This window comes from Brienomyrus brachyistius, unplaced genomic scaffold, assembly GCF_023856365.1.
Source record: "Brienomyrus brachyistius isolate T26 unplaced genomic scaffold, BBRACH_0.4 scaffold37, whole genome shotgun sequence".
Lineage (NCBI taxonomy): Eukaryota > Metazoa > Chordata > Actinopteri > Osteoglossiformes > Mormyridae > Brienomyrus > Brienomyrus brachyistius.
The window spans coordinates 242,272-258,025 of record NW_026042312.1 but is presented as its reverse complement, the minus strand read 5'-3'; the positions used below and the strand labels follow the sequence as shown (position 1 = coordinate 258,025).

The following is a 15,754-nucleotide window of genomic DNA, read 5'->3' as shown; positions in this document are numbered from 1 at the left end:
GATTCGCCTGAGTTCACCAGAAGTTCACGGCTGAGCATTTTTAAAAAACCAAGTGGAGCTGCTCACGCCACCATTATGTTCAGCCGAGGGACCAAACGGTAAAAGAAATGACTGACAAACTTATCACCTAGGGGTGTGGATTAAGGGAAAAAACAATTATTGTGAATGGCTGAAGGAATGATGATGCTTAAGTGACGAGATATTGTTAAATGATAAGAACTTATATAAAAATTGGTGTAAAACAGTACTGGACACACGTTACCTGTCCAGCCTTGGTTGTAACTTCATTGTTGCAATAAAGACTGAATTCTGGATACTTCACAAGCGGACCTCTGACTTCTGATTTGGCGGGGAAGGAGAAAGAAAAAACCACGACAATGTTGGCAGGGGCGATTTTAGCCCATGCATAAATGCATTCAAGTCTCTGTCACAGTTTGTACATAATATTTGCAACAAATTTCATTGAGAAATTGTTAAGCTCTCCCAAGTACCACTATGAAAGCATGAAACTAATAAATCTTACAAGACAAAATTCCAATCTGTTCCTAAAATGAAAAGTTACGCTAAAAAAGTAAGTGCATTAAGTCAGAATGAGCATCCTAAGAACGTGAAAATTTAGCAGGCTGACATTGAAACAAGAAGAAAAGGGAAGACAATGCTTAGTATATTTGAAATATGAATTTAGTATACTTTAGATATTTTAATTCAAAGTTTTGTACTTTTTTTGATTGAATTGTACATGTTTGAAGTATTTTTATTTTCAAAAAATGCTTATAAATTTCCTCCAAGTACCACAATGGGGAGCTCACGTACCAGGTACCACAGTTTGAGAATCATGATCTTATATCATTAGACTTCATTCTGAAATGTAAACAGGACACCTTCATTACATTTTCCTATTTATCGATATGATTTACTGTTTGGTTAATCTCATTACACAAGGAGGCGAAGAACAGGGAGAGACTCTGAGAAAGCAGACCAGGGAACAAGATGAGGAGAGGCAGAAAGAACCAACCAGTGAAAGAGATGAGGAGAGACAGACAGGGCAGAGTTCCAGTCAGCAATCCAAAGATGTTCAAGATATGGCTCTTGATTTGGGGGATAAGACTACTGGTCCTAAACAGTTAAAACTGTCCCAGTACCCTCTCACTCAGTTTGGCACACAAAAAAGATCCTTCCAAGAAAACTGGTTCAAAAGCTTTAAATGGTTAGAATATTCTTTATCCAAAAAAAATGCTGCTTTCTGCTACGCTTGTCGAGTCTTTGACAAAAGTCTTAGGTATGACACATTAGTGAACGATGGAGTCAGTAATTGGCAAAAGGCACTGAGCAAGTTTCAAAAACATGAATCCACTCGGTCACACAAGGACATTGTAGTTTGTTGGAACAGCTACAAAGCAAGTCTGTCACAAGGCAATATTGTGGAACAGATAGAGGCAGCAAGTGCCGCAGAAGTAAGTGAAAGAAGGGAGTACCTAGAACGTATTGTGGCAGTGACCTGCTTTTTGGGGAAGCAAGGAATATCATTTAGAGGTCATGATGAAACAGAATAATATATTAACTCTTTCAATAATATAATAATGAGGGCAGTGCTACGGATGGCAGCCCTTCACGGTCAACTTATTACACAAAGAGCAAGTTGAGGGAGGCGTAAAGATAATTTCCCTACAGGGGATCAATAAAGTATCAATTAATATTTAATATAATAATAATATATTAAATATTATACATTTAATTTATAATAATATAATATATAATGCTCTTTCTAGCAATTTTTCATTGTAAAGTAGGAAAGCAGACGTTGCAATTACATCCATTACCCCGTAGCCCTGTTATAATTCACGCAAATCAGTTTATTTTAAAAGATCAGATACAAAATAGAAGAATCTATTTGACTGTAGTTTTACTTTTAAGCGATGTAATTGTTTTATGTTTATATTAGGCTATAGCATAGCATTTTAAGTCAACAACTGTACGGTAACACCGAAATGAGAATTGCTGCGATATCAAATATTCATGAACAGTTGTGTGGTTATCATTACCTGTGCGACTATATAAAATGCTTTGAAGTCCTTTCATTTTCGCAGTTGCCTGTAAAACTAGCTTTCGAGGTGTTTTGTCTTGTTGTTTATAAAGAATTACGGCAGGATAGCTGTGCGCAATCTTTATTAAATGACACGGAGTTTATCTTGCACTCCGCACAGGCAGGTAGAACTACTCCAACTGACTCTCAGCGAGTATGCAAAAACAGATCACGTGTGCATTAACCAATCAACATAAAGCTTCTATTAAACACGTACACATCATTTAAATAATCCCGTGTCTAACAAATCATGCAATATATTCTGCACGAATATTACATCCTCTTTGTTTTTGATTTTTTTTTCTTTCTTTTTAAATGTGTATAACTGAAGAGTCACACGCATAACACTAACACAAATACCACTATGATGGAATATCTGCAACCTTGTTTCCAAATTACATACAGGCCATGAACAGAAGAACGTGTGGCTGAGTTTCATTTTCAGGTTGCCCTAAAAATCCCAGTTAGCAGCTGTAGCTGTGAGAGATCTTTCAGTGTCTTGCGTCGGCTCCATACCTGGCTGAGAAGGACCATGGGTCGAAGCAGACTCCAGCACCTGGCTGTGATGTCAGTTGAGAAAGAGATGCTTGAGAGAGTTGACCACCAAAAAGTGACAGACAGATTTGCCAGCCACAAGGTGAGGCGACATAGGTTAAAATAAAAAAACAAATCTGCAGAGTCATAGTAGTATCTGCAGTAAAGATCTTTTCATACATTGCATACATTGTACCATAGGCAAAGTTGCCTCCATCTTTATAATTTTTTTAATTAATATTTTGTACATTTGTGTATTTCACACTGTTCTATTTTTTGAGGGTATTTTTTATGTTTCTGTATTATATTATACATACACATTAAGAGTGAATCCCTGTCCAAAAAATGCACTCTGTTTACTTTTTACTCACTATTAGCATCATTCATTACTCTCCTCCAGTAATTAAGGTTAGGATATGTATTTTTTTATTCCAATCCATTCTTCTTTTGCAGTTGTGGTCTTTTGCAGCATTTAAAAAAAAAAACTTAACCTTAATTTAATCTTAAAACTCAAATTTGATGGTCTTGTTAAAGACTTTTCCAAAAAGTGTTTTGCTTTTCTTACACAAATGTTGGAATTGTTGGACCCAGGCACATAGAAACTCTTAGGATTTTATAAAGAAATTTGCAGACTTGCACAGAGATGGTAAAATGATGACTGATGACGGAGACGAAGACAACAGACGAAAAGCACAGGGAGGAACAGGGGTTTAAATGCAAAAAGGAGACAGTCAGATAGAACTCGGGACAACTGGAGACATTTAAGGATGCGGGGACTGAAAGAGGCAGGGAAAAAGTCTCATTGTGACTATTAAAGTGTATCTTGCCTTGCTGGGCAGCTCTCTGGGTGCTCAGCACCCCCAAAGCTCTGAACCTAGAATCGCCCCTGCTGTGAGCGTTTAATCTGAAAGCCCGAGTCTCGCGACACATGCGACAGAGTTGGCAACCTGCTTACGGCCGAATCGAACCCACGACCGGTCAGTCGGAGCCGAACGCGGCCGAAAGTCGCCGAGGAGCTGCATAGGATCGCATCGTCTGTTATGGTACGAATGTGCATCTGTGACAACAGCTTGAATACTTTTGAATCACATGTACTTACCTTATCAAAAATCTTTCGCGACTGGTCGTATTTTGAACTCTCTTAACATTTAAAAAATGGAAAACAAATAAATTAAAGTAGTTAAGATTAAAATTGAAATTAAAATCAAAGTGAAAATAACATATAAGGAAGGGGGATCTTTTTCCCAAAAAAAGCAGCATTAGCAGCATTAGCAGTAGCTACAAACGCTCTGATTTTCCGCGGCACGGTGTCCGTTTTTTCCTAGCATTGGCTTTTGCTACATGCATCGCCGCTCGCTCTGCAACCCCCGTTACTTGTTGCAGGCGTTGATGTAGAATATCCACCTGACCCTGTGCCAGGGTCATCCGACCTAATATCTCCGCTAACTCTCTCATTTGTCCCTCTTTCTCCCTTTCCGCTTGGTCTGCGCGCTCATACTTCATTCTGTATGCAGCCAACACGATCCATAGGCGTCTCTGTAGAGCACACACGGGATCCTTTACAACCGGAACCTTTCTGAGGCATGACAATACCTGCTCAGGCTTGGCTTTTCTCAACGCTGCAGTCCAGGAATCAATAGGCCCTCTACCTTTCCTGATCTCCTGAGCTAACGCGGCAAACTGCGTCTCATCCCACTCAGGGAGGACTTCAGGCTCGGGCTCTGCTATCTTTCTCCTAAACATGTTTGTTCCTTAGTCCTATATCTTTTTCCTCTCAGATCCTGCCGACTACGTCAAAATGTCTTAAAATGCATGAGAGAGGGATATAGGGCTCTCGAAGGAACAAACAGGCACGCTTAGGTTCACTCAAAAAAACACTTTAATACAAATAATACAAGATAACCTCGCATTAAAATCAATATCAATATATCAATTGAAACAATGCAAATAACATTGTACCACAACAGATATGGAATAGCATGAATCATACGAATATATATATATATATATATATATATATATATATATATATATATATATATATATATATATATATAAAATCAATCGAACGCAAAAGCAGCTGCTAAACTATTTACACTCGGACGTGTCCTCATCACCCACCTTCACACACGGACTGGGGAGCCCTTTTCAGTCCTGGCAGGAGACCAACACGTGAGTTCCGAGAAATGCCGGGCAATGCGTGCTCTGTCCCATGGCTGAGCTCCGGTCAGTACTGAGTTTTCCCCATCCTTTATACTAAACTGGGTGCTGCGTGTGGGCAGGGCAAGGTGTTATCCAATTCCCCCTTTTGTCCGAGTGATGCTGCTTGCGATAACATAATACAATAGGCGTCCTGGCGCCAGGTGTCTTTGCGCAACGCCTTCCTGTCCCCCCTAAAGGCAATTTAAGGTGTTGTATACCGACCCCCTCCTGTCTCCCGGAAACCAAGATAAACATCTTGGCTTCTTTTATGAGCCCAAATTATTTATGGCAGGACAGGGTTTACGGGAAATCGGTAAAGGACAACATGTTCGTGCAGTTAACTTGGGGTGAATCATGGACGAATAATCTGAATTCAGGACGATTAGTGCCCACCCGATCAGAATCAATCCACTATTACGAATATTACCATAAAAGGATTAATTCCATACCACGTGGTCGACGTAATCGTCCGTGAATTCATTCTAATACATAAGGATTAGAAGTAATTGAACCAATTTGGTCTTGCATAGCATTAAAAATGGTTTAATTAACAAACAAGGCCTTAAATGGCTTTAAAAAGCATGATGTTTTATTGTCATGTACATTAAACATTTAATATACACACAGGACCAGTTGGCTAAATTCTCCAACCTGTGATTGGCTGGTTTGTGATGCTTGTGGGTATCACTGTGCTCTCAGAATGGAGTCACAAATATACCAGTGTAAAATATACGGTGTTAAGGGGGAATTTGTTTCTGGGTTCATTAGTGACAATTGCAAATATTTTGTGTTGATTCTTCAGCTTCATATACAGATTCGCAGATTCATAATTACCAGAGAAGGGGAAGTAAAGTCTGTGCTGTTTAAAAGCCAAACATGTTAAATTACTGCAGGACACATTAACCTGTCCACAATGCCTGTTGTATGAGAGCATCATGATTATTAATAATATACACTGTATTTCAAAAGGACCTGTGGGATTAAAACTGGCAGGAGAAAGAGTGAAATGGAGGAAAAAATACATAGATAGGTCAAGTAAGCAGCAGGAGCAAAGAGCAGAAGAGGAAATAGGAAAGAAGAAGGGAGAGGAAAAGAGAGAGAGAGGAGAGAAGACAGATGAGGAGGGAAAAGCAGTGGAAGAAGGAAGCAACAAACGTAAAGGAGGAAGAGGCTATGAAGACGGAGCTTATAGCCCAGCGAAGGCTTTCCAAGCCCAAGGGGGCAAGCGGCCGGTAAAAGGAAGGAAGCTTTTCTCATTGTAATTCATTCATGCATGATAATAAAACAATACGTTTGTCATACTGGTTTGTGATTTATTATGCTTTATTTTTACATAAACATTTGAGCACACAATTAAAATTAAGTGGTGATAAAAGGATATTTTAAGTGCTTAAGAACATAAAACAGTCTTAAATAATCTATCCATCCATTTTCAAAACCGCTTATCCTACTACTGGGTCGTGGGGGGTCCGGAGCCTATCCTGGAAGCAATGGGCACGAGGCAGGGAACAACCCAGGATGGGGGGCCAGCCGATCACAGGGCACACTCACACACCATTCACTCTCACATGCATTCCTACGGGCAATTTAGCAAGTCCAATTAGCCTCAGCATGTTTTTGGACTGTGGGGGGAAACCGGAGCACCCGGAGGAAACCCCACGACGACATGGGGAGAACATGCAAACTCCGTACACATGTGACCCAGGTGGAGACTCGAACCCCGGTCCCAGAGGTGTGAGGCAACAGTGCTAACCACTGCACCACCATGCCGCCTCCTCATATGTTAACTTAACTTATTCTATTTTATATCTACATTAACACTTAAACCGTATCTCTAATATCCCTCCGTCCCCGGCCATAACCCATAAGTCCGTGAATCCACTGCATGAGTTGCTGTTCCGCAGAATCCTGACGCTGCCCCTGGCCTCTCTCTGCTCGCAGGGCGCAGGAGCCGTTGCTGTCTGTCCGATGGAGGAACTTTAGCTGGGGCTTCTTCCTCGTCATTCCTGCTTCCTCCAGGGGGGGTGGCCTGTCCCTCGCGCTCCATGGACGACTCCTCTGGCCACGGTGATTTTCTTCGGTTCCAGTCTGGGACAGCCGGTTGTTAAAACAAGGAAAGATGATTGATTTAAGACATTTTATGCTCTAATGAAAGTGCTCTAATAAGGTCTCTTAAGCCAGTGCTTTACCTTCGGTATGCAAGACACCCTCCATGTCGATCCGGGCTCGTCCGTGTCATCCTTCTTAATGATCTTCACCATGTCCACCCTCTCGCCGATGTTCTTCTTTAGTGCCTCATTTTTTTGTGAAAAAGATCCCGCTTCCTTATATGTTATTTTCACTTTGATTTTAATTTCAATTTTAATCTTAACTACTTTAATTTAGTTGTTTTCCATTTTTTTTAATGTTGAGAGTTCAAAATACGACCAGTCGCGAAAGATGTTTGATAAGGTAAGTACATGTGATTCAAAAGTATTCAAGCTTTTGTCATGGACGCCCATTCGTACCATAACAGACAATGCGATCCTATGCAGCTCCTCGGCGACTTTCGGCCGCGTTCAGCTCCGACTGACCGGTCGTGGGTTCGATTCGGCCGTAAGCAGGTTGCCAACTCTGTCGCATGTGGCGCGAGACTCGGGCTTTCAGATTAAACGCTCACAGCAGGGGCGATTCTAGGTTCAGAGCTTTGGGGGTGCTGAGCACCCAGACAAGGCAAGGCAAGATACACTTTACTCGTCACAATGAGACTTTTTCCCTGCCTCTTTCAGTCCCCGCACCCTTAAATGTCTCCAGTTGTCCCGAGTTCTATCTGACTGTCTCCTTTTTGCATTTAAACCCCTGTTCCTCCCTGTCCTTTTCGTTTGTTGTCTTCGTCTCCGTCATCAGTCATCATTTTACCATCTCTGTGCAAGTCTACAAATTTCTTTATTAAATCCTAAGAGTTTCTCTGTGTCCTTGTCAAAAAACATGACATGACTGTTTTGTACATTTTAACAATTTAATTCCAACATTTGTGTAAGAAAAGCAAAACACTTTGGAAAAGTCTTTAACAAGACCATCAAATTTGATAAAGGTTTTTTTTTTAAATGCTGCAAACGACCACTACTGCAAAAGAAGAATGGATTGGAATAAAAAAAATACATATCCTAACCTTAATTACTGTAGGAGAGTAATAAATGATGCTAATAGTGAGTGACAGCGCGACCGGTATTGGTGGGGGAGGTGAAGATGCAACCTTTCCCCATACCTCTTGCAAACAAGGCAGTGAGATTAAAGCAGCACCGGATTGGTGGAACATAAGAAGCATGTATTTTAAAATGGAAATGGTATGTAGCTCACAGGGCTATGAGCAAGTGAAGGATGTTCTAGGGAAAGGCAAAGAGATTGTGATATTGATGGTGTTGGAGGAGTCCTCTATATTGTGGGGAGTGAGGAACAGAAACAGCGTGCGTGGTTTACGGATGGGGCAGCAAAGTATGTTGGTGGTAAGTGAACGTGGAAAGCTGCGGCATATAACCCATATACGCAGCAGATGTTGGAAATGACAGGAGATGGCAAAAGTAGCCAATGGGCTGAGTTATAAGCAGTAGTGATGGTTCTGGAAATAAGTAAAGAGCGTGAAAACACAGGTATGTGGGTTTAACAACAGAACTGCCCATGGAAAACTGCAGAAGTCAGAGCTATGGGACAAAACAACATAGTGGCTGTCATGGAGTCAGGTGCCGAAGGGTGGTGCCACGTCCCAGCCAATAAGTGCTATTTATGGGAAAACTAACATGTATGTGAGATTCTCTTTTATGTATGCAGGGTGACGCGATGGCCCCATTGGTGGACGTGGCTGACGCTGTCGATGAACCTCAGCTATGCCGCAGTTCCAGGGACCGAGGTGGAGCGGGTGGGCCACGTCAATATGAAGTGGGCAGAGTATCCAATGACTCGACGACAAGACAACTTCATCTGCCCAGTGAAACGATCATGTTTTATATTAAAACTAACTCATGTGAACGGGAGTCTTGCTTTTAAGACATTGTACCCATGCGTATTTTGATAGAATGTCTATACACGTTAACATGTATTTAAAATCGTCATTCTGTTCCGCGTAAGCCGACATGTCCCCCAAGTCAGCTTGCCATTGAGAATCGATATTAGTCACAAAGACTCCTTTTAAAGATTCCTTTTAAAGTTAAACCTGATCGGTTTATGTAATGTGTATGCATCTTCACCAGATAGCCATGTAGCAACTTGTTTCTTATTTATATTACACACACCTTCTTCATCATCTATCAGAGATCTGTATAATCTGTCGGGGCCTCCAAAAGACCCAGGGTTTGATGGTGTATAATAGACACACTTCAAGTGCTTGTCATCTATCGTGGACCTCTAGCAATAATGACACAGTGTTTTTTAAATCAACTCATTTTATTTAGAATGCATGCAAAAATTGTCAGAAACATTTTGATCACATTCAGCGTTTACACAGCAGCCTGAGGTGGTTTGTATGCGTGCAAAATACAGAATTCATTATATGCGTCATCTATGGCCCCCTCGTAATCTGACCCTTCCACATCACGTTTCAACTCGCGCAATTTCTCCCGCACGTATATTTCACGTTTCATAGTTTGTAAATATGACGACAATTTTAAATAACTACTGGAACAATGGGGAGCAAGCTCTGTTAAATGCTATAGATATGTGTTCTTCTGATACCTTTCCTTACCAGATTGCTACCACCGTTAAGAACCCCGCGGATTTTGTTTTGATACCATGTAATGTCTATTCAAAATGTTTTATTACGGTTCAAAAATAGAGGTTTTCAACATTTCCTTGTCAGAACGCATAACCATCATTGAAAACCACAGATTCTTTATTCTGATTCGATGAATTTCCTTAATTTTTATGGCACATTAGTTACTTTTAAAAATGCAGTTTATTCTGACATTGTAAATTTCCTGATCAGTGTTTACCGTCTTTAACATGATGAGGTTCCACTTGTGCCAAAAATGCGTCGATTTGCATATGAGTTTTCTGTTTGTGCCAAAAATATGTAGAGAGCACACAGTCCATGTCGACTGAGCATGTGATACAGCATTTGTCTGTGACAACTCTATCAACCTCTTCAATTGTTTTGCTAATTAACGTTGTTTTATTGTCATCCTTAGCCTCCAATGCAATTTTTCTTTCTAAATTCATCTTAGAGAGTCTAATGTTCTTTAACAGCCTGTAGACTTAGACACTCCTGCTTAGTTTTGAAATCATTAGTTAATTTCCATTTGTGGAAGAGAGCCCTTTTCGTCCTGACTTTATTCTTAATTTCCATAGTAAACCACCTCGGTTATAGTTTCCTAGATTTAGTTTTGCTGTAAACATGTATGAAGTGCTCTTGCACTTGCAACAATGTGCTTTTAAAAATTCTCATGCCTCTTCAACCGTTTTGCTATTTAACTCCATCCAGTTTATAGTTTATAGTTTCAGTCTCATACCATTAAAGTTAACCATCATAACATTGTACACTTTTGTTTTGGACTTTGCTCTTCAGACACTAAAACTAACCTCGAATTTAACCATGCTATGATCACTATCTAATGGTTCTAAAATCCTATCCTGATTATTTGAGAAAAGAAGATCAAGAAGAGCTTCTCCCCTCGTAGGGGTATTAACAAACTGAGTTTAAAAAAAAAAAACAATCCCGTACTAATTCCACCATCTGAAGTTCATTTACACTGTATCCCAGGTAAATTAAAATCACCCATAACCACATCATTTTTTTACTCATAATTCTGATATCCTCATATAACCTTCTGCTATCCATAATTAACTAGCTCACTATGACCCAGTCCTTTACTCCCAGCCCAGTATATTTATATAGCGTATTTAACTTTGTTTAACTTGATTTAATCAACGTATAGTTAATATAATAAAATGCGAAGTACAATAAAACACTAAATAAAGACTTGCGTTAAAATGTAACTTTTTAAACTATCCGATAGGGTCAGAGTTATCCTTAGAGATTAAATATTTAAAATAACCAAATTAACAATTACCTACCTGAGACTGGCATCCTGCTGAACCACGTTTAACTAAAATAAAGCGAAGTTGCTCTAGGGAGGCCGAAAAACCACAAAAAAACCCTCTCAAAGCAGGCTACTGCCGGAGCAGGAAAAAAGTGGAAAATGTCCTCCCGGCCCCTACTGGCGACTGAGCAAAACTCTGGAGCACCTGTCCTTTCCGAGTTAATGTTACCGATGTTAGATAATATTACCCCGCGGGTGTTTGTAGCGAAGGTACGCGGACAGAAACGCAGCTCGCGCGACACCGGTACCTATCGATAATACTCGCGCTAATTAACAAGGACAGACAAGTACTCACGCAGACCGAGAAACAAATAAAAATTTAAAATTTAAGAACAACCACCCACGTAACTGTACTGGCACACAAACACTGAAATATACTTCCAAATAATTCCAGTCAACCGCCTTAATTTGCACCCATTTGGGGGTCATAAGCTCCCATAACCTATTGAAAGAAATCTATTTACTCATGTTTTCCTTTTCCGTCATTGCAAGCAATCAGTATTTTATTATTCTGACAGTAATTCGTTGACGGTCCCTAAATCAGCGGCGTGCGAGCGTCTCTGGGGCTGTGGAATTGATTTGGCAGTCTTTCGACCGCCTTATGCCGGCTAGCGTGAGTGAATCACCGCCGCTAAATCTGGAGAGTGTGGATCTGAATATCCGTGGAATATCCAACCCAAAACTGATTTCACACAGAGAGTTGTGGCTAAAGTTGTTCTTCAAGGAAGCCTCATTCAGGATAACGAAGTCTGGCAAAAACTTTCCTCAGCTAAGCGACTGCTAGACATGCAGCCACTGGGAATAATGTTAGGAAATGGGTGAATCGAGGTTTTATTCTTCACTTCCTTTAGCAAAACGTTAGCAACATACTAATTTCTTGTATGTAAAACATAAAAATTCGTCGAAATGTACCACCAGCGACAAAGAATTAATCTCATCCGACAAAACTAGAAGCTTATTTAATAATCGTTTTAATCACATATATTATTTTCACCGACTTTCTGAAATTTCATTATCTTTCTCGGAAACATCGGATGTTCAGAAATGTAAACAAAGCGCCTAGAAATTCTAGAACTCCCGCACGTCAATCTGTCTCCCTGAGTTCGGTTTCCATGGAGATGCCTACGACAAAAAGTGTACAGTGACGTAGTCAGTAGCGTTATATAAATTCTAAGACGCATGCAGAGTTCTGGCATTATCGCTGTTGGTTGCTGATCTTTGTTGTAATGGCTCCAACTGTACTCGTCTGGCTCTGCCTTTTGCATTGCTGCCTTCCCTTTGCCCACACCTGCCTGCAGTGTGATCCGCTGGTGCAAGAATTAAACAATAACGTTTTAAAAGCATTCTCCAATGCATCAGTGGATACTGATGAAATTATGCGCTACGTAAATTACTTATTTGCAAAGACCAGCAGATACTCCTATGGAGTAATAGGTAGGTGTTTGTGTGTGTGTGCTGTTTTCTCGACAAGCAACAATGATAAAGCATCATAATAATTTCATAGTTAAATAACTAAACAATATATTTTTTCATCATCTGTAAAATGTAAATGACTAATATCTGGACTTGGTTTTGCACTGGTGGTACAATAACTTGGTGTCTGACCTGTTACATTTGTCCAAGATGCCACCACACTGTCGAAAGCGAGTGAGGAGTATCGGGCAGAGATTTCCATGCTTCTGCGTGACGTTTCTCTCCATGTTGGTAAGACAGCTCACTAGTGGAGTTATTTATGCCCTTACTGCACCCCGGTCCACATGTGTGATGTGTCTCTGGAGCTTCTTCAGACACATGCGCATGTGTGGGAATTTGTGTCAGCGAAGCAAATATATGCACTACACTGCACACTTGCACCACACTGCACACATGCACAAAATCGAACAGTTTTATCCACTATTTATATTGTATTGTGTTGTTGATGTCATGCATGCATTTATTGTGTTTGTATTTATGTGTAGCACCATAGGGGGCCCAAGGGATACCAGATGTCAGTGCACTGTGTACTTGTACATGGACATGCTAACAATAAAGAATATTTGAGTCTTGACATTTGATCTTAAGAAACGGAGTCAATGAGTGTTTGTTTCTCTGCCCAGAACAAGAAGGAAGGAATGTCATCAGTGACATGCTAGACAAAGGGAATAGAATTCTACAAGAACATCTGGAAACCTTTGTCCATACAGGTACACACTTTTGCTCTCATGTTATAAATAATAGTTTGCAGTCTGTTAGTGTCAGTAGGAAATGACATATGCATTACTTCCTGTTGGTTTTCTTGCAGGTCTTTGCCCAAACAGTTGCGGTAAGTGAGGCTCTTTTTATTATCTTGTTCATTCAGCAAAGGCGTTATGCTGTTTGTTTTCCCTATACACGTGACAGACTACTTGTGAATCTTGCTTCAATAAGAGCAGAGCTCCATAGGTATTCAAAGCTGTCATTTTTTATGCCTGTTTTGTAAAAGTCTGGATGTTTTCTTCCCTGTGTTTCTCTCCCACCCCCACCATGCAGGGTTGCTAAATCAGAGAGTCATAAACTGTGAGACCTGTGCCTCTCAGATACGCACCTGCCTCTCTCCACTCGGCCGGGATACCTGTGGCAGTGAGTTATACTTGTTCATCCATCCATCTATATGTCAGTCCATATCTGTATACACAAATACACAGTATGTCTTCCTTTCTGCTCTGCTCCTCTTTTTTGTTTGTTACCGTACGTCACCAGCAGGGTAGTATTAATTTTTCTTTCTCTGCCTTGGTCAGAGCGTCACCTGGAAGCAGAGGAGGGAAGCTCTGCAGTATTGGACTGCTCTTTGCCCTGGCACAACTTGGTGGAGGGAGACAAGTTGTACCAGTTCTCTCGGGTGAGACTCACAATAAAGGAACACGGTCTGTTTCTTATATCGTCCATGTGTGTGTGTGTATCTGTGTGAAATAGAACTTAAGAACAAGTTGGCTGACAATAGAAACATAAGGTGCAGATACATAGGTTGAATATAAACATTTTAGCAAAGCAGTATTACTGAAATGTATGGGCACATCAGGCTGTGGAGGTTTACTACTGTTTTTCTTATTTATTGTTTTATGTCTCTCAGTACTCAAATCCTGCCGCCACATTTATCGTGTTTACAGCCAGCGCTTCATCAAGTGTGGTGCTGAAACACATAAACTTACATGACAAAGGATTGTACCAGTGCCATTTACTGGACAGCAACAACAAGGTTTTGACCAGCTTGAAATACCAACTGACTGGTGAGGGTTCCATCCAGTTTATATTGAAACTGCATTTGGCCCATTTTTAACAATAACAACAATAGTATCCCCTCTGTTTCTTCTCAGTCAAACCTTCAACCCCCACCACACCTGCGCACACGCCTCCCACGATTCCTCCTCATGACAGCGGCAGCCTCCCCGATGAGCCTCCCAAAGAATTGCTTGCTGCATTTGTGGGTGCAGTGATTGTCTTGGGTCTGGCTGGCTGCTGTGGCCTCGCAGTAGCTTTTGGGTGAGTAATTTATTGGGCGAGGTACTCATGGGGAAACACGAGACTGATACATGCCCAGTAAGTAAAGAATGACATAATCTAATTAATCTTGAGTAGAAATATTTGGGCAAGCCGAAATCACGGTAAATTGTGTGACCTAGTAAATTATGCTAGCTGGTTTGGATAAAAATAATAAATGAAACTGAAATGGAAACGTGTTTTTAGCTTAGCGCTGAGACGAGGGCAGCTGGATGAAACTGTGATGGCGGAGGAGGGGAGGCTGCCAGACTGAGAGCAGAGACAACAGCCTTGCCCTGAACTCAAAAAAGATGAAAGAAATTATCCTGGACTTTAGGATATAGAAGCACGGAGGCCACCACCCCATCAGCATCGGTGGTGAAAAGGTGGAGGTGGTTCAGTGCTTTCGATTCCTGGGGGTTCAGATCAGCTGTGATCTGTCATGGACCACAAACACTTCAGCCATTGCCAAAAAAGGACTTAAGAGACTCCACTTCCTGTATATGTATATGTATATATATATATATATATATATATAATATATATATATATATATATATATATGTTGTATATGCATAGTGTCTGTACATTCTCTCCCATTCTATTTATACCTCAAATCTTTTTAAATACTGTGCATCTGCTGGTGTGTTCCAAACTAAATCCCATTGTACTTACAATGACAATAAATCATTCATCTCATCTTATCTTCGTATCTTATCTTATCTCACTAAATTGCCAAAAGTATTAGGACACCTGAAAAAAGGTTAACTGGTACTTTGGGCAGGGCTTAGTAGCCCCCCCCCCCCCCCCCACCAATTTCAAAACTGTGCTACCCAAATTCTGCCAGTTTGGAAATAATACGTTGGATCATGTGCAACATAGCAAACGCTTACAAAGCGCCCCCCTCCCCCCACACCAGTCAGTCTGGCAAAAGTCACACCTCTTTGTCCCTGACCCCTGCATACAAACCCCTCACTGCCAGAACAAAGCCCACTGTACAAACCATCAGAGTCTGGCCCTAAGGAGCCATGACCAGACTACAGGGGTGTTTTGATGACTGGAAATTGTTTAAACTGGAATCCACAAAGGACAACCACACCGACTTGAATGTATATCCATCCTCTGTTGTTTTCTATGTAGGGAGCCGCCCACTGGTCCAATGGCGCAGCCGAAGGCTATGAATGCGTGTTGGTCCTTCCGAGCGCTCCTGGGAATTACTTACCTTTTTTAATATATAAAGTATTCTTTTACTCACATATCTGACTCCATTTTATTAAAGACCTTATTTCAGTATATTGTAGTCATGACGTTTATGTTGTTCGGATTGCTCCGGGACTCTCCTTTACAGGCCTGTTTCATGAGTTTTTTT

General features: G+C 40.8%; 1 protein-coding gene across 1 annotated transcript; it reads left to right on the top strand.

The window, feature by feature from the left end:
- Window positions 1-12,116: 12,116 nt before the first annotated feature.
- Window positions 12,117-14,885, top strand: LOC125722247 (izumo sperm-egg fusion protein 1-like). The gene is made up of 9 exons (XM_048998458.1): window positions 12,117-12,324; window positions 12,514-12,594; window positions 12,987-13,073; window positions 13,172-13,192; window positions 13,399-13,488; window positions 13,647-13,747; window positions 13,979-14,135; window positions 14,223-14,388; window positions 14,593-14,885. Exons 1-9 carry the CDS (start codon window positions 12,117-12,119, stop codon window positions 14,657-14,659), a joined length of 978 nt encoding a protein of 325 aa, XP_048854415.1. The 3' UTR covers window positions 14,660-14,885.
- The last annotated feature ends 869 nt before the right edge of the window (window positions 14,886-15,754 follow it).

Bases quoted from the DNA above. Each gene is read 5' to 3' on its own strand.
- LOC125722247 (XM_048998458.1), top strand. From the start codon at position 12,117: ATGGCTCCAACTGTACTCGTCTGGCTCTGCCTTTTGCATTGCTGCCTT. The intron at 12,325-12,513 runs GTAGGTGTTTGT...CATTTGTCCAAG, and splicing joins ATACTCCTATGGAGTAATAG to ATGCCACCACACTGTCGAAA. The intron at 13,074-13,171 runs GTACACACTTTT...GTTTTCTTGCAG, and splicing joins GGAAACCTTTGTCCATACAG to GTCTTTGCCCAAACAGTTGC.